This window comes from Centrocercus urophasianus, unplaced genomic scaffold, assembly GCF_019232065.1.
Source record: "Centrocercus urophasianus isolate 14NV4802_14NV808 unplaced genomic scaffold, USGS_Curo_1.0 seq_46, whole genome shotgun sequence".
In the NCBI taxonomy this organism is placed as follows: Eukaryota; Metazoa; Chordata; class Aves; order Galliformes; family Phasianidae; genus Centrocercus; species Centrocercus urophasianus.
In genome coordinates this window covers 675,383-694,290 of record NW_024885044.1, presented here as the reverse complement: position 1 = coordinate 694,290, position 18,908 = coordinate 675,383, and the positions used below count along the sequence as shown (strand labels likewise).

General features: G+C 45.1%; 1 protein-coding gene across 5 annotated transcripts in view; it reads left to right on the top strand.

Annotated features, from left to right (window-relative positions):
- Positions 1 to 18,908, top strand: part of NFATC2 (nuclear factor of activated T cells 2) — an 88,263-nt gene that overhangs the window by 33,238 nt on the left and 36,117 nt on the right. For all 5 annotated transcript variants that reach the window (XM_042834462.1, XM_042834458.1, XM_042834460.1 and 2 more), the window contains exon 6: positions 7,390 to 7,530. In XM_042834462.1, the coding sequence (XP_042690396.1) occupies positions 7,390 to 7,530 (141 nt within the window). The remainder of the gene's footprint in view (positions 1 to 7,389; positions 7,531 to 18,908) is intronic.

Below are 18,908 nucleotides of genomic sequence, written 5' to 3'. Positions count from 1 at the left end.
GCCGCGTGGGAGCCCTTCTCCCCACGGCCTCCCCTGGAAGATCTCTTCTGTCTGGTAGCTGTTAATGATGTCTCACCGGGAAAGCCTCAGTAAGTAGCAGCTTTAGGATAGAGAACTGCTGTTTCCCCAGCAGTGGGGTTCCCTGGAGAGCGCTGTTGCTACCAACAGAACATCTGAGTGCTCTCCTCAGCAGAAGCTGATCCCGGCTAAAAACTCCCACCGGTGTCAGCAGATCATTAGCTGCAATGAGGCAACAACTGTGAAGTATCTGCTTTTCTAGGGGGCGATTTGGTTCTGCCTCATCTGTGTCACGTTCAGCACTTGACAGGTTTTAGGAGGGGATTTCACAGGTTCAAAGAGCCATCCGGAGCAAGTTCCTCCCCAGGCAGCTGTGTGGGAGGAACACAGAGGTGCTACGTTGTTAAATGATCAGTTATGCCTCAAAATGGACCTCGATCCAGACATGCTGCGCATTCAGCAGCTCGCAGAGGTCTTATCCTTTTGCCTGTTGATTTGTTCTGAAGCCTCTGAGGAGGCAAAGGCATCTGAGAGCCCTCTGATGATTGTAACAGGCTATCACTTAGGTAGGGAGAAAGAAGCTGCTGTCTTGGAGGTGTGGTGCTGGAAGGGTGAGAAAAATCTCTTCCGACCGTTGCTCCTTGCTGACCTCAAATCTGAGCCTGAGCATGAGTCTTAATCTCTGAAAGTACTGGGAATACAATTAGAGCAAAGTGCCTCTCAGTTGCAGTCCTTTGCTGCCAAAATACAGTATTGTCATCATCACCACAGCACGTCTGAGATCAGAGCAGCCATCACAGAGCTGCAAACAGCTGCTGTCACGCAAGGGGGTGAAATCTCAGCCACGAAGAGTCCTGCAGTTAACTTGGCCCTTCGTGTGCAGCCATAACAACAAGGCACGCAGTGAATTGCCCCTGGAGAGTTTTGGTGTTCGCAGACCTGGTTGTTATTTTCAATCCATTCCAACAATATCTGTAATATTGGTTCTGTTTGTTTCTTTTGATGCTCCCTACGAGCTGAAGCCTGTTTCTTGGTGAGTGGCTGATCACTGGAGTCATATCTCTGCTCCTTGGCTGAGATATCTGTGGGGTGGGGAAGGAGCAGCATTGAAGGCATTTCAGAGCAGCCACAAAAGCACCTGGGAGAGACTGCCTGCTTTTCTTTGTGCTGCTGACTATGGGCAGTGCAAACGTCTGTGAGATGTGAATGTAAGGGTGGGAGTCCCACTCGCATTGTCACAGGATTTAATTCTAGTGGATCGTGGTCAAAGCTTCCCAAAGCATCCCACAGTTCTTGTTTCATAAAATCTGTGTTTGCTGAAACTAAGCTGTGCTCACAAATCCCTTAAAACACAAATGATGACACTTGGCACGAGAGAGAGAAAAATTCTAAAACCTTGTTCTTATAATAGATATTCCACGGTGGTAAAAACAAAACAAACAAAGCTTATTACTGAAGAACAGTGTGTCCAGCTAAGGAATTTAAAATAGTTTCTATTATTGACAGTATTTTGTTCCACTAAATCGGGTCAAATATCTTATTTCCCTTCAATCAATTTCCCTGGAAGTTTCCTTTATTTTTCTCTCCTTCTAGTAGATTTTCCCATATTAGACAATCTGAGCCTATGATATTTGACACATTAATAACTCCAGAGGAAAGAGCTAGTCATTTGAAAGAATGCTGTCCTGGCAAAGCAGCGAGCGCTTTTCCTCGGCCGCGAGTTGTGCTGGCTGGAATACAGTGGCAGGCAAGAAGGAGCCCTGCTTTGCTGAGACAAAGGCATAGAAGCAAATGATCTCTTTGCACCTGAGAGATGCTCATCTGCAATTTTAACCAGAAATGTGATTATTATGAGAGTAGCATGGTTTCCAGTTGAATTCAGGGAATCTCCCCTGTTCGCTTCAGTTTCAAGACGTGCAGTTCTCCATAATGCAGCTCATGCAAAAACTGCTGCTTTTCCCAAAGTGAAATTTGTCTCTCTCCTAAAGCACAGAATTTAACAGTTAGTTCTGACATCTTTTGCCACTTTCAGTGTGCAGCCAGAAGATTTTAATCTGGAAAATCTGAGTCAGAAAGAGAATGCCCACCCTTTCTGCAGGCTGCAAGCCTTCAGTTTACTTTATGCCTTTGCAGTACTGCTGTTGGTAAAAGTAAGCGACCCAGCCTATTATGCAGACCATGGATTTCTGAGCATAATTTAAGCTCAGCAGATCTCCTCCACAAGGGATTAAAGGGAAATGCTGTGCATACCCGCAGAGATGATCGACAGGGAAGTGAACCGAGGCCATGGTTTTCCTGTCATTAATCACATGCTGGTTTGTTGAGCTGGCTGCAGTTCATAGAAAGTATCATACTTATCTGACACTGCTGCCATCAGTGCTTGTCACTCCTTCTTCACATAGGCATCGTAAAATAAATTATGTGCAGAGAAGGAGGTGGGGAAAAGTCCTCTCTTCTTGGTGGGTTTTTTTTTTTTTCTTGGATGGCTCTGTACGAACTGCCATTAAGTCGTGCTGGTAACAAGTTGGAAACTGTTGTCATCCCATCCTGGGTTCTTTTTTTGGTAGCATTTAGATCAGATTTCAAGGCTTCACATCGCAATGGTTGGAAATCTGCTTTATTTACTTGGTTCTCACTTGAGCCTTCTGCTACCCGATGGTCTTAGCACGAGGTAAATCCTCCCACCCTGCTGTCCTTGGTCCTCTCCAGTCCCACCGTGCAGCTCCCAGCCTTCTCCTCTCTGCCCACCCAGAGAGCTCAGGGTGCTTCAGTGTGTGATGAATGGGATCAAAGTCTCTCAGGACATTAATGCACTGGGTAAGCAGAGGGCACAGGAGTGCTGCTCCTATCAATCCTCCCACAGGCAAGCAGTTTGCAGTAAATAAACACAGAGTGACAGGAGGAAAGAGATATTTACTTTGGCTCATTAAGGTTTGCACTGAGGTGGAAGAATTAATCCCGCAACAAATTACGCTGCTGCTAAGGCACTGCTGTTGCTTCTAGGATTTAGGGTTCTTTTTAGCATCAGACAGGCTGCTCTCCTTGCCCTTCTCCAACCCAACAGGAACCGGTGGCTTCAGCCAGGAGCCTTTGGGGGTTTGAAAAGTCATGTTGGGGTTGGTGAGTCATGGTGTGAAGGCTTCCAGCAGGCTGGGGCTGCTGGGGATGTGGTGGGAGCAGGAGGTCCCAAAGAGAGATCTGGACATTTGGCCTGGGACAACTGCTGTGCTGGGGTGCAGGTCTGGAGTCCTCTTTCAGTATCTCGATTTTAGTTTACTTGGCTTGTGATGACAGAGGTAACTAGACTAGATGCCAGCTTTGTCCTCTGAGTTGTGGGTGGTCCTCAGTCCTGCTTTTCATCAGCCAGGATAAGATCGCTTCTGAACTGTGCTCAACTATAGGATCAGACATAAGGACAGAGAGGCAACTTAAGCTCCGGATCCAGAGTTGCGGCAGGTGTCAGCAAGATAGCACAGAGCAGCTATTCTTTGGCCTGTGCTACACAGAAATTTGCATGGAAGCCTTCAGCCACGCAGCAGAATAAGGCATTGAAAACCTGCACTGATAGAAAGAGGCTATGGAGTGTCTGCCCTGCAGGCAAGTATCAGACCTGCGCTGCTCTGTGCAGAGCTCACAAGCCTTTTCCTCCCCAGAGGCAGATCACAGCAGTGTTTTCACTCTGCCTACCTTCCCAGATCCGGCCCTTGCTCATTGCTCATGGAGAAGAGAGATTGCCTAGACAGTTCCTCTCTGGAAGCTGTTAAGATACATTTAGCTTCAGTTAAGACTCCTCATAAAACGAGTCAGCATTTGGGCAAGACAAGGCAGCATCTGGAAAGCCTCCAAGGCAGTGGAAGGAAACACGATGCTCAGGCAGGGCTCGAGCTGCTCATCCAGGGGATACATGGAGGAGTCGTGCTGATGGGGAGATGGAGGGGCTCACAGGCAGAGCTGAGATTTCCTAAGGGGCTCGTATGAGTAACACTTTCCTGGGGTGCATTTGGAGCCACAATAGATGCTTCCAGGTAGTCAGTGTCTCAAAATATACCCTTTTCTTCCTAAAAAACCAAAAGCCTCTCTGCCAAAAAAGGACCAATTGTAGGTACTGTGGGCAGGTGAGGAAGGAAGAAAAACCTCCTTTTGCCTCGGCACTTTGCTTATGGTCAGCCCACAGGCTTGTGCATTCCATGTGCCGCATTCAGCCCACCAGCCTAGAGGTTTAGGTAGCCTTTACCCTTCTTCCACCAGCTGGCACAGGAAGGGAGGCTAAGGGGACAGGTTGTGTGACATGGCAGCAGCGTGTGGGCCCTGTGTGCAGGGCAGGAGGCGCAGGGACTGCATCCCTCCCAGCTGAGGCTGCCCAGAGGTGGTGCAGTGGCTGGGACAGCCGCTGCCTTTCTCTCTTGTGTCACTGTGTGCATTGTGTTTCTTGGCACTGTGCATCCATGACATCTTGATTTGCAGACAGTCAAATAAAATAGAAAAATAATGCCCCTTATTAATAGGTTGACACACTGCTTCAGGCCAAGTGTGAGTATTTCTATAGCATTTGCTTTGCTGCCTTATGTCAGTAACTGTTGCTATTGAAAGTAAACACCCCAACTGGTTAAATCAACAGTGTTTTGTTTATTCAAAGCTCATAAACTCCAGTAGCTGTAGGTCACTTTATGAAGTGTCAACCCCTGGGGGAAGAGAGGGAATAGTGTGAAATTATTGCATACAGTCCACCCATCATAAGCCATAGAGGAAGGGGATTTATTGGCAATTAATATTTCTTGCAGAGGAAAAAAAAGTAATCCTATTGAGGCAGTTCCATGCCGAACCTGGAGCCTCCCTTCTAGTGAAAGTGGGGAATGGGGTGAGATGTTCTTGCATGCCTGGGTGAAAAATAAGATCTCGGAAAATTAAAACTGTTTTTTTAGAAAATGGTTTGCAAACCACCCAGAGAACAGTGCAGGCAGAACATGCTAGAGGAAGCCTGGTGCTCAGTAGGTACCTGAATTCCTCCACCTTTCCCTTTGGCATCATATCTGCACTGTGAAACTCAACTGGAAAATTTCTAAATGACATTGTTCTGCTGCACGTTTAAAGTAGGTGTGGGTTTTGTGCACCTAAAAGCATACACCTATAAGTTATTAATTCTGGGTCTGGTTAAAAGCTCTTCTGGAGATGCCCATAGCCTGTAGCTGTGCCTGAGTGTAGCTTTGCCCCAGCCTGCTGCTGGCCAGTATGGGGCTGCGTCAGGAAACCCCAGGACTCCTCTGCACGCTGCAGACTTCAGGCAGTATTGCTCAGCTGCCCTGCCTGGCTGAGGATGGCATCAGGGTTCCCCAGTGTACCTGCTGCCTCCCCGGCTCCCTGGTAGGTCGTCGCAACGTACACAAACATTGTGCTGGATGGAAGTTGAACAGAGACTTGGTCTTCAGCAGCCATTTCCAACTTGCCTGGATCCAAATGTAATTAAGATGAGTCAGATGGTTATTTCCAGGCTAAAATCTGTTCTCCTTCAGCCTGAAAAAGCTTTGCAAGCCACTGATCGAAGGGATGGCAGGTTACAAAGCGCTCTGTTAAGGCACTGAAGTCAGTAGGAGATGTAGATTAATGTGTAATTTTGAAAATTTGGGACACTCAGGAAGTGAACTCTGTGGATTGAATAGAAATAAACAGTGTTTGGGGCGAAGCATAGCTACATTTTCTCTTGAGTGTTATGGGCACGATCTTGGTTGTTGCTATTAACTCGTAAGTCTTTGAGGTTCCAAACCTTTGTGATAAATCCAATTATGAACTCATCAAAAGTGTGAGGATTTAGGGCTTGGAATTAATCATGCAGCCATGTGAAAGAAATTAGCAGCTTCTGTGAAAGTAATCTGAATATATAGTCTTAATTGGCAGCATCTTAGCCCAGCTGTTGTAATATATTTGAAGGGAACAATGAGTCATAAGGTTGTTTTAAATAGATTTAAAAAAATGCCTTTTGAACGGCATAAGAAACTTACAGATATTGACTTATTAGTATTTCTAACAAGAGCAAAAGTTGTCAGACTGCAGAAGAGCTTCCGCTGAGCTTGTCCTTACTAGAAAACTTGCCCTCCTCTCCCCTGCGTGTCTGTCCACATGGTTTAATGCTTGTGTTTTCCCCCCAAATATACCAACTTTGTTTTGCTGCAGTGAGAGAATTTGGGCAGCTCTCTCTGCAGCCAAGAGCTTCAGATTTTCGGCTCTTGTAAGGTTGCAGAGCAGTAAATGATGAAAAGGATGCCTGCACCACAGCTCTGCCCATGTGAGAGTGGAAGCCCAACATGAGTGTGTAGGATAACATTTCCTTATTTTTGGCCCGGCACTGATTGGTGTCCAGTGAAGGCAAGACACAAGTGCTCAGGACCTCTTGGGAGCTTGCTTTTTGTTACAGAAAGTTAAAATCCAGCCAAGGCAGCTGCTAAATAGATGATCGGCATCCTCTGGAGGCCTTTCTAGTTGGGGTGGATGAATCTGGAGGAGTTTGAGTGCAGGTCACGAACTCACAGTTCACCAGCCCCAAACTGCTGCCCACCTGGTCTGCTCACAGGGAAGCTCCTGATGTTTTCCAGCTGTCTGTGTCGCAGGGAATGATTCTCGCATTGCTTTCTTCGGCTCCTGCTGCGTGTGAGCAGTGGGTCAAGGTGGGCTCACAGGGAAGGTGAGCAGGACCCTCTGCCGCTTTCCTGACCCCGCACATGGCTGTTTTAATGGGAGGAACGGAACGCAGGAGGAGAGGTGGTGCTTTCTGGGTTTTCTGAGTGGGGATACAGAGAATCGCAAAAAGCTGGGGCTGCTGTGCCCCCACAGCTCTGTGGTTGCCCCCGGCTGTGTGTGGGCTCTCAGTGCCCATGGAGACAGTGCTGCTGTGGCAGCCGTGCGGAGCTGGGCTGACATTGGGCATGGTCTGTGGGAGGCAGTGGGTGTTTGTAGAAAAGGTTTATTTTTATTTTTTTTTTCTGAAGGAATTTGGTATTATTCAGTGGAATCCTCTCTGCAGGTGGAATTTTTGGGCTCCAGTGCTGTAAGTGTGCCTGCACTTGAAAATTTGGCCATTTATTTGGAAACAGACATGGGCAAGTTCCAGCTCATTCATCCAAGCTGTCCTTTTTCAAGGACAAGGAGTAAGGCCAGCACAGCTGAATGCTGCAGCCAGCTCCTGAATGTTTCCAAATAAAATGCCTTGAGTAAGTTTATTTTTCCCTCTCAAACCTAAATTTAGCACCCTGGAGAAGCTGCTTTGGCAGTCAGCGGATGGTAACGATGACAAGATCAATCTGTGGATAGTTCTGGGCAGATTTGGAAAGTGCTGGTAAAACAGAGTTGATTTCATTCATGTCTGTATTTTGTCCGCAGCCCAAAGGTCTGCTCATGAACTTCCGATGGTTGAAAGACAAGACATTGATAGTTGCCTCGTGTATGGAGGGCAACAGATGATCCTGACAGGACAGAATTTCACAGCGGAGTCCAAAGTGGTGTTCACAGAGAAAACTTCAGGTAAGGCAGTTTTTTCCTCACTTTCCTTAATGAAACAAGGCAAATCTGCAGTACTGTTGTGTCTCGTGGTGTTGTCCTATGGTTTGTGCTCAACCCTACTCCAGTGAGTAATCCCCTTCAGGTTGTGCTAAGTAAAACCAAATCTCTTGACTTGAGTTAACCATGTGAGTGAAATTAGCCCTGGGAGCAAACATCTGCATCGTTGGCCTTGCAGGCGCTGTTGGAAAGTAAATCAAAGCCACGTCGTGGGGAAGGCTCACAACAGTACAGACACTGGGAATCAGTGGAAAAAGGATGCATTATCAAAGAAATGAGATGACTGCTACGTGCTCCTTGTGCTTATTCAATCTCGTGTTTAGTGAACAATACTGTAGAAGTAATAATTGAGATGAGCATTTCTTATTGCAGTGAACTGCAGTCAGAGGTTGAGATTTCTGCCCTTAGAAGTCTGTGGGGGAAAAATATGCATGATGTGTATTTCGGTATCAAAGCAAAATACTTTTATACGTGTAGTGAGATACAAGAGTGCATCACTTCATCTTCTGTATTTTTTCAGATATTTTTACATTTTTTTCATATCTTTTTACATTGATTGCTTCCACATTGCTCCTTAGAAAGAACCCTTTTAAGCATAAGCAAAAACACATATTTCCCCAGCGTGAAGGGAAACAGTGCCTCCATGGGCAAACGAAGTTCAAGACTGTTGAAATATGCTGAAATCAAATGGAAAATAATCCAAAATGCCACAAAACATAAAAATATATTGTGTTGACCAAGTATTGCTTCTGTGAGGGCCTTTCTCTTAGGTGTCAGTTATCTGCAGGCAGGCAGCTGCTGAGCTCTCTGAAGAATCTCTAACTTTACCACATACCCCTGAAACATAGTTGAAATTTGCACTGCTTCCGCTTGTGCAGGTTTAAGTCACCCCAGCATTACTGTTGTAAGCTGAGGCATGGGGTTAAATTATACAGCCATCTCAGCTGTGCACATCCGTGCTCCTGCCCTGCTGGGTGGGCTGGCACTGCATTCTGCACACAGACATGCAGCAGGGCCCAATGCACCCTCAGGACAGGAACCCACAAAAGCCTGTTTTGCTCAGGCTGGAGCAAAACAAATCAGTTCAAAGAGAAAAGTTACCTGTTACAGCACTATACTATTTATTTTTTTTTCCAGCAGAGGTGCGTGTTTTAAATCATGTCTTTGCCAAAGTTTTCAGGTGATATTGCTAGCTCTTGGGCAGCTGTGAAGGGAGAATGACTGCAGATTTTAAATTCTCTCTCTTCTCCTTTCATCTTTGCTATTTATTTATTTGCTTGACTTACGTAGAGTCAGTACAAGATGATCCCAAGCCCTGGTTGGTGTTGGATGAATATAAATAATAATGAGTGGTTACATGGAGTTATTTAATTGCCTAGCATCACCTCTGCTGCTTTTGCTGAGTTCGTGTTCCTGTGTTTTCCTAATGGCATGCCATAATAGACATCACTTGATTTCTGACTCAAATACCTTACCCCAGAACGTATACTTAGTGAGCTCTGACAGTTCAGGTGGGCAGCAGAAATCCAGCATTCTGCTGTAGTAACATGTTTTCTGGGAGCTGAAATTGTTTCTTTTCTATCATGCATTGGCAGGCATTTCATCTCCCTTCACTAAGCAACATTTGTATCTTATTGGATTTTCTAAGGCTGTTTTACAAAGTGACATTTGTTCATTTGTAGATGGTCTGGACTTGTTTAACTTAGGCTTGATTTTTGCATTCTGAATAATGTGCTCTGGGAGGATTGTAACAACGGCCAGGGAACAGAAAAGCACTCAGCAGTATGAAGGGCCAGAGTCTGCCATCCTTTACTCTTGTTGGTTTCAGTGAGACAAAGGAATTAGCAGTACTAAAAAGCAGTAGTTTGTTTTATGTCAACTTTGCGGTCTCTGTGCTGCTAAGAAAACACTGTTTGTATGTTTCCTGTCAGTGAACTATGGCAGAGAAGGCATAAGCACTGTATCGAGTGACTGGCAAGGAGGGATTTAAGAAATTTCATTGCATGTATGTGATTTATTGGGAAATGCTTTTGGCAAAAAATAAGAATCAAACCAAGCATTAATGTATACGGGCATCCACTGGTGAAAGTGGGGGGACAAAAAGCATGCTAGGGGCCTGATTTCTTCTCACAGCATCTGCAAGGCATGCTGTTTCTCAGTAAGGGTCAATAGGGCTCTGAGCTGTGAGGGCTCCGAAGAGCCTGTGCAGTCAGTGCAGTTTTCTTGGCACTCTTGGTTTCCTTTTGAGCCCATGTTTTAATTCCTTCCCTCTATGCTGCCACTGTTCCGTCCGTGTCAGCGAATCATGAAGGTGCATGGGAACATGCTTGGCAGCCCGCGATGGTACCTGTCCCAAGAATGCTGTGCAGTAACTAAAGGAGATGATACTCTAAAAAGGAGGTAGCTCTTAATGCCATTTCGAGGAAACATCTGAAGTGCCCAGCCCTTATTTCCGTATGAGAGTAGAGAAGACTCTGTCTGGAATAGATGTTAGAAAGTAAGAAGGACAACAACATTTTCCACACTAAATCTAAAGCTTTTCTTCGCTACTGGGGAAACTGCACTTTTTTTTTTTTTCTTTTTTTTACCTCCTGGTAGTGGAGAGCCATGACTTAGCCCAGCAGCAGCGCTCAGTCTGGAGCAGAGATTTGCATGCTGGCGTTCCACATCCTGCACTGCTCCCCCGCTACCTCTGCAGCCAACCTCGAGCTGCTAGACTTTGGAGAAATGATTGGCAGAGGGGATGTTTGGAGTCTGGGAAGTGTAAATTTAAACCTTTTGTCTGGATCAGAAGTGTGTACACAGTTTCGTGGTCTGCAGTGTGTCTGAGGGACTGCGCTCTGCTGCAAGCTTGGTAGTAATTCTTTCTGTGTCCATGCACTGCTTTATAATTCAGCAATAACTCTCTCAGATATGCCCTGAAGTGCTTCTAGTGTGAAGGTTTTGTTCTTTAATAGGTACCCGTTAAGATGAAGAAGGTTCAGAAAATGAGCTGGATATACAAATCGTTCAGGGGCTGATGTAACTTCAGCTGAATGCAGTAGATGGAGAATAAAGCCTTTCTGTGGAGCTTGTACAGATTAACGAGTGTCCCAGCCAGTCTGAAAGTTAGGATCTTACTCACCTGTGACTTTCAGCTTCTCCCTTTATGAACTGTGGACTATTCAAATTATTATTACAGTTCCGTGCCTGGTTGTTATTGTGTTAGGCTGCATGAACACAGTAAAAAAGGCCGGTTCTGCAGCCGAGTTTCTCAATTAGAAATGTTGCTGGGTGGAAGGAGGAGGTGAATACTGCACTCACCCCGGAGAGCTTGCTTGCTGCAGCATCTGTCTGCACAGCACTGTGCAGGGAGCTCTGATAAGCTGCTCAGCAGCAAAGTAAACCACAATAAACATGAAGGTGGGTGGATTGCTTGCCTGCTCGCGTGACCCTGCCTGTCGCGTCCTCTCCCAACTCATGATGCTGCCCTGGGGAGCCTCTGTAAGAACAGGGGCTTTTGTGAAGGCAGGAACATGCAGCAGCTCTCGGGGGAAGCACAGTTTTCTCTGAGTTTCATTTAACAGCCACAAGCCTTCTCTGTGCCAGCAAGCGCTATTTGATTTCCCACCTTTGCCACTAGTTTTAGCTCTACCAGTAACAGCAAGGGTGAGAACAGCAGTGTGGACAAGTATCTAATGGCTTTTGGCATGCTGTACTCCGCTGATGTTCTTGGTTTGGCTTGTTTGTCTGGATTTAAGATTAGAGTAGCAAATCCCTTTTTTCCCCAAAAACTTTTGTGCAAGTACATCTGTGCAGGGAGGTGTTCTCCTGCTCAGGGTTTCACAGACATTCCACCACCTGGGTCTTCCCAGGACCTGGGCTATGGAGGTGTCTGCAGGGAGCCAGGTGCCACTGTTGAAGTTATACAGACTGGAGTAACCTGCTCTAGGGGCTCACAGCTGTCAGTTAGGTTTTACTCTTCAGATGGATACTTAAAGCATTCTCCAATTTCCTCTGGATTTTGTAGGCAATTGTTCACTCATTGCTGTGACACAGAGAAACATGGCTCTGAGAACAATAATGAATAATTTTTACATCTCTGTTACAGAGCACAATAGATGTCATTTTCCCCCTAGACATACCTGGAAAATAAAGAATACTCCTAAAATTACGTTGCGATTTCATTATGAAATTAGCTGCCTTTTTGTATGCTAACTACAAACTAGTGCAATTAACTCACCACCAAGAAGTCTGTAAAGGATTCATTCTAGGCTTGCCACAGGAAATGGCAGCAGGAAACAAACTGAAGAGGCTGGAGCTCAGTGCTTTGTGTGTGATAGAGGGGATGAAGTGCTTGTGTTTGAACTGCTGATGCCTAAATATAATTCATTTTCTTAATGCTAAGGTTTACCAACATGCAAGCATTATAGTTCTAGGCTCTTTTTAAGGTTGTGTCTTCCTGCTGAGCGCTTGTAATCTCTAGCTGCTGTAGGGCAGGGAAGCTCATGCATTAGAAAGAGCCAGTCAGCACACACAAAAGCAGAGCTGGGTTCAAGATCCGAACTCAAAGAAATCTAACCGAGCCTATCTATCTGAATAAAAATAGGTCAGGGGAAGTTACTGGGTGGGATTATCCAGATAGAAATTTTTGAAGCCTGTGTATTCTTTCAATTGTGATCTGGAAGAGAGAGCTGGGAAAGCAATCCTGTGGCTATCGAGGGCTTTGAATATGCTAAAGCTCGGGGGTGTTGTAGTTCGGTTATGGCCCACATCTTACAATGCAGTTTAAAAAAACCACACAACAGTTTGGGAATCCCCCCTTGTATTTGTTTTAATTATCATGTAATAATTTGCAAGTCAGATGCTGTTGGTTGCGTTGTTTACTCCCATTTGTATACTGGTTACTGCTGCTCTGCTGTGAGTGATAGAGAAGTTCCGTGTTTCTCCAGGAGAAAAGTGCAAATGGACTGGCTTTCCCGTGCCAAACTCTTATGGTGGCCACATGGACATCATGAATCATCGCTAGGACAATGTGGGTGGTGGAGGAACAACCCAAACAGAAAGCGTTCATCTTTGGAGGAGATCCACCACAAATCTTCCAGTTCAGCGGCGCAGTGCAGGGGGAGGAGGTGGTGCTCTCTGCGCCCTTTGAACTGATGCAGCTGTCAGGTCTCTGAAGCATGGACATTCAAAGTCCATTTAACAAAAATAAATCTTTCCAGCCTCCAGATTCAAGCAATAGAGTTCTAGGATTTTGTTGTTGTTGGTTTGTTTTCCCTTGAGTTCTTCTACGTGTCTGTCTCAGTAATTTAGTTTTTCTAAGGGGGTTTCTTAGGATGATGTTATCTGGAGCGGATGAATCTGAGCGTACCTGAGCATCTGCTGCTTTCAGGAGAGCTGACTGCAGGGCAGGATCAGGACTGCTATGTTCAGTGTGCATGCCAATCTGCCCTGGGAGTCAGTGACAGCAGTGAGTTGAATCTCTCTTCTGTGCAGTGCCTGTACTGCTGTGTGTGAATGGAGGCACTGAGCTCTGCAGCCCAGGTACAAGCCAGGGAGCTTGTGCTAGCACTCGGAACAGCAGGAGTGGAAAGTCCCATCAGCTTTCTTCTTTCCTCTCTCTCTTCTGTCCTGTACCTCCTCTAGCTCCATCCTTTACCCCCTCTGTCATATCTGACAGCTTTACTAAAACATTTAGAACACAGTTTGCAGTTTGTTGTGTTACCACCATGCCCATACACCTCAGTAGCACACGCCTTCATGTGCAGCTCCAGGTGAGCATCTGGCCTGCAGCGCGTGCCTGTCCTAAGGCTGGCACTTTGTGCTTCTCGTGCACATTTATGTGTTGCTGTCCATGGGAGGTGGCTGTGGGAGATAGGCTCTCATTGCACATCCAGCTATACTAACTGCAATGGGTTGTGTACTCGGAAGCAGCCGTGTTCCTGTTTTATCTCAGTCTCCTACATTTGCATCCCTTGCAATGACTTGCCTATCACTAGAATAACAATGACAGTAACTGTTCTAATGACATCTGTATGACTTGTGCTCTCTCTCCAATTTCCAGCTCTTCAGTACATCTCTTCCTGTAGACATGTACTTTATTTTAATTCTGAGCAAATCATTGCATTTCTTTGCAACAGACCACTTTCAATTTTAAAAGCAAACAAACAGGATCTGTAGGGATTTTGCTTTCAAACTCAGTTTTCAGTATTGCTATTGTATTGCGAGGGAGCAGATTCTGAGATTTCCACTTGCTAGAAAAGTTCTTGTTTATAAAGCACAATAAGTTAGACCCAATGATGCTATCAATCTTCCTGCACCACTCCCTGCAAAAGTTAAAAGGAAATCACAGCTCCCTAGAAAGGTTTTACATTTACAACTTACTGATGGAAAGAGTGATTATTTGTTACATATATATTTAGTTAAAATGCACAAAAGAATACAAATACAAGAAATTAAGAATTTATAGCTTCTTACATTCCCCCCTTCTGGTATTCAGCTGCAGCAAGTGATCAGGGGTCTTGCTTATGAAAAGCAGCCAAAATGTCCAGTGAGATGGGGTAAATCCTTTGCTAAAGGTGAGACTTCAAGCAGTGGTTTTGGAGCAGTGATCTCTCAGCTGTGTGCTGCCAGGCCCCAAAGGGAGTAGTAGGGCAGCCTGAAGAAGGGTTGTTTGAGCTGCAGCCCCTTTGGAGGCTGAGTCTGGAGTCAGTGTTGCCTCACATGTGTGAATCCCAAGGCATGTACTGGCTGACACTATTGCAAGTGCTCCCCCAAGCAGGAAGCGCCTTTTGCAGCCCACGCTTGTTGTAGTTGTGTAAGTTGATGTTTATCTGCTCCCAGTCACAACTTGAAATGTGAGACAGTCTTCTGGACAGCACAGTTTGCTGTAGAAAACTGTGATGGGAGGGCATTATGACACAAAGTGTGAACAGAAGTTGGCTTGTGTATTGATAACAGTGAGGAGCTGGGGCTGAAGATTGGCATCTTTTGTGGGAGATGTGAAAGGAAATTACAAGATCATCTAGAGCAGTGTTCCCCTTTTCTGTTGTGACAAGCCTGAAACGCCTCCCCATGCCCCAGACAAGGGACTGGATGGCAGTCATCTGTCTGACGATTTTGTCAGTGATCACAAAATGTCTTTTTGATCATTGACGACTTCCAACAATTTTCTCTTTGAACTTCGTGATGCAAAATTATTGATGCGACTTACTCAGCAAATCAAAGAGAAACCCAAAACATTTTGGAACTTTCATTTTTTTCCCCATGTGCATTGAACAGAGATGTTTTGTATCTCGGTTCAGCAAACAACATTAAAGCTATCGTGCAAATTGGAAGCTCCAGCTCTCTCACTGGGTTTCTAAACCAGGGAACTGAAATAGAAGGTTTAAGCAGTAGAGAACTGAGAGGAGCAGAACCTATCTTTAGCACCTGGTCACAACTCAGTCACACACACTGCTGACTGTCCATCACAGTATAGGTTTGTAATCTTAATCTGAGGCAAAATGGTGAAAACAAACCAACAAACTACTGTTTATTTTGTTATGGAAAAGGCTAAGGAAGAAAGTACAAAACTTTGGGGATATTTATGGAGTTAGCAAAACTAAGAGTGGTACTGTAGTTTGAAATAATTCCTTTTGTTCACAATATGTGAAGTTCTGCAGCTAGTATATGAAACAAATTTGCTCTCTTGCTCTTTTCCTGATAGCGTAGGAAGCACGCAAGCACTACTAGCACTTTTTCTGCTCTGCTCAATTTGTGGCTGGACTTTAGCATTAAAAGCTGCATTCACATATCCAACTGCAGAGCGATGAATGGGATGACACAGGGTGAACATTACTGCTCTGTGTCAGGAGGCCCATCTGATTTTTATGTTAGCTGAAAGTGATCATCTTACAGATTAATCTCCTCTTCTTACTATGCCTTGCAGCGCACTGTATTGACTGCTTGGTAGTTGTTGCTGCAAAAGAAAGTCAGAACTAGGAAGGGTTGGGGGGAGATTGTTTTCTCTGAGTTTCTGTTCTGTTTGTTCTTTCTGAGCAAAAGAGAAAGACATCCAGCAGGTATCATCAGTTATGAACGCTGCAGAGTAACAAGTGTTAATCAGGCAGATTTGAGTTTGTCCTTTTTTGTTTAGCAGATTGGGGTGTCTCAGGGTAGACAGGACATCTGCTGCTGCTTCTTGCAACCGTAGCTGCTGAAAGCCCAGCAAATCTTTCTGCACACAGGTTCACCACGTGGCCAAATGTTCTGCTGGAGCCAGGTGTGCTTGCAGTCCCTCGGGACGGCTGTTAGACATGAAGCTGGGGATCTCAGAAAAACACTGCAAAACAGGAAAAAATCTAAGGATCACACAGACAAAAATGCAAAAGAGTGTGTGGCTGCAGAAATGGAGTTGCCATAGCTGTCAGAGGCTCAGCGAGACAGGGTGGAATCCAGTGTTTTGGAAGGTTTCCCCGTATGACACAAGATTTTGGAATTTTACAGCTGGTAAATCCTTATTAACACAGGCAGCCCCTACTGGCCTGGATTCCCTGGCTCGCTGTTTGCTATGGGGGCGCCTGGTGGCAGCATGCCTGGTCCTCATTATTCAGCTCTGAATCTTAATTGTTTAAAGAGAAAATTAAAAAATAATAATTCTGGGAATAAACAAATGGCAGAGAGACGAGCTCCCATCACCTGTTGACAGAAAATCGATCATATAAAAAGCTGGCACGGGGAGTGGAATTCCCTATTCTCCCACTTAGTCATCGCATCCTGGTGTGACTCATTTTATTACATGGAGGTTCCCAGTGGTTTTATTTTGAGAGGAGCTTTTGTTTAATAATTTATACACACACACACACACAGACACACATACAAACACACATATAATCTTAAGAAAACAACTAATCTATTTTGATGAGTTGGCATGAGGGGTTGTTTGGGAGAGCTCTGGTATGACAGGCTGCCTCTGCTGCTTCTCTGCTCAACTACTGTCTGTATGGTTCTTTTTAGTGTGAATTGAATTCCTCAACAATAGCTGGGGAGAAATCTCCTCTAGACTCATTCTCACTGTGCAAAATGTCAGATGTGGGGCTGGGCTGGATGGCGGATGACTAATGCGTTGGCCTTTTACCTCCCAGACCTTGACTTGTATCTTTGGCCTTGGTGACTCAAACTCACGTCCTCAGTTAAATGAAGGCGCTGGCCGCAGCTCCCTATAAACAGAGCTGCATTAACTGCAGTGGGCAGTCCTGCTTCAGAAAGAAAAAGAAATCAAGCTCAGTGAAGAAGTCAGTCGCTCTTCTTTTGCAAGTTGTGGTTTCATTCATGCTGTGTTTGCTTTAAAGTTTTACAACTGTTCTGGAGTAAAAGGAGGCCAAAACTGCTTAGGTCTGGGTGCTGAGCAAACCTGCTCTGACACGAACCAGAATAACTTCCCACCTAAAAGCAGAATTCATCCTCAAAAAAAGCAGGAGATTTGTGCGTGTTTTCCCCGGTCTGTAAGGTTTCTACATCCCAAAAATATCTGTTTTGCTGGAAAACCCTTGTTACTTGCTTTGTTCTTGAGGTGGCTTTAAAAGCGTGGGCTGTTTCCAGAGTTGCCTGTTGTGTACTGATAAAACTTGACAGAGGTAATTGTTGGGTGTTTTTGGAAGAGTTTCCCAGAAACACATTGAACTGGGACAATTGCAAGCCCAAAGGGAACACTGCAGAAATGCGTGGTGAGGGCAGCTGCCCCGCTAGCTACCAGGCTCGATTTCTGCAGGGAACTCGCATGGTTTGCTGCCTGGGAAAAAGGTAACAGGTTGTTCATTAAGTAATTTGTGTAATGCTTGACTGAAAAGCAATGTACATTTTCAGGCATAAAATCACATGCAGGCACAGGATCCTGTACAGAATCGGCACAATAGTGCACTTAGTCTGCAGTTGGAGAGAGCTGCAAAGAAAATTTCCTGAACCTCTCAGTCCATCAGTCATGCTTGTTCAAATAAAGCAGTAAGTTTGTTTCTCTGCTAGTTACTGACCCCAAAGTCATGAGTAAAGGATCGTGAATAATGTGTAAAGGCTGTAACTGGTTCAGAAACCTTTAATTGGCTAGTTATAAAAAGCCTTATAAGGGGCTGCAGAGAATCACCCAAAATGTTCCTAATGCAGACTGACGTTTTGATTTTCCCAAAGTTTGAAGCAAGACTTTTGGTATGATCACAGTTTGAGCTAGATAGGGTAGAGTTACTTTCTTCCAACAACTCATTCATTCCTCCAAAGAGTGCTGACACAATCGGATCTCTCATCGGGGTTTAATGCTATGTCTCATAACCCTGAAGCAGCACAAAAATCTCTATTTCCTGAACATTTCCCTGACCTGTGGTGTTAAAGACTTGCCAACTAAGACAAACCATTAAATGAGCAGGGAACCACAACAGTAAAAATATTGCACGAGGCAGCCATGGCTGGTAAGACCTCAGGGTCTACATCCAAAAGTATTTTATCATCTTGAGTGGAACTACCGCTCCGTTCAGAGCCACCCATTGAATTCCCCACTGGGGAGGTTGAATTTGAGATGCACCACACACGTGGAGCTGACACTGAGCCCTCACGAGGGCCGTGTTCGTACCGGGATGTCCTGCAGTGCTCTGCATGGTGTGTGTTGCTGCTGACTCAGCTCTGCACCTTGCCTCTTCAAAATGCTTCAGCAAAAACGATGCCGTCGCACTGTTGCGGTTTTTGCACTGTTGCGGTTTTTGCACTACAGCATATGCCAAAAGCTTGTTGTAGTGTGCCTGTCCACAGGGGTCACAAGGAAACAAGATACTGATTACTTTGAAGTAAAGTTCATGCACTCACAACCATGGAAGTGATGTGTGAGACAGATGGAGCCATATCATTGGAATTTAAGCATTAAGGTCAGCAAGTGAGCTGTGGAGTGCTTATCTTCAACAGGGCTGTGGTGCCTAAAGAACAGGGATTGATGCTGCTGACGGATCCTGTTTAGCTGCTGCAAGCTTTAATATATCCAAACAGGTGCACCCATCATCGTTAGAAAGATAACCTCATATACAATTATTTCTTGTTTAATTGGGCTTTGTTTTGCTCTTATTCTCCTCAGACTTTGGACTCAGCCTAAACATCACTTGATTTTTATGGCTGGCTTCATTAGCTTTTAGTGCGATTTCAGTGGCTGGGTTACTAAATCAAATCAACTGTGATTGTGGTTACATGTGCTCCACAGGCCTCATGAGCATGGCAGATGACTTTCAGAATTATTTCTCTTTTATTTTTTGCATTTTGGACTGACAAATCCTTTTGATACCTACCTTCTATGCAAAATCAGTGATGTTGCATCTGCACAGACTGTTTAAATTTAACAGCATAGA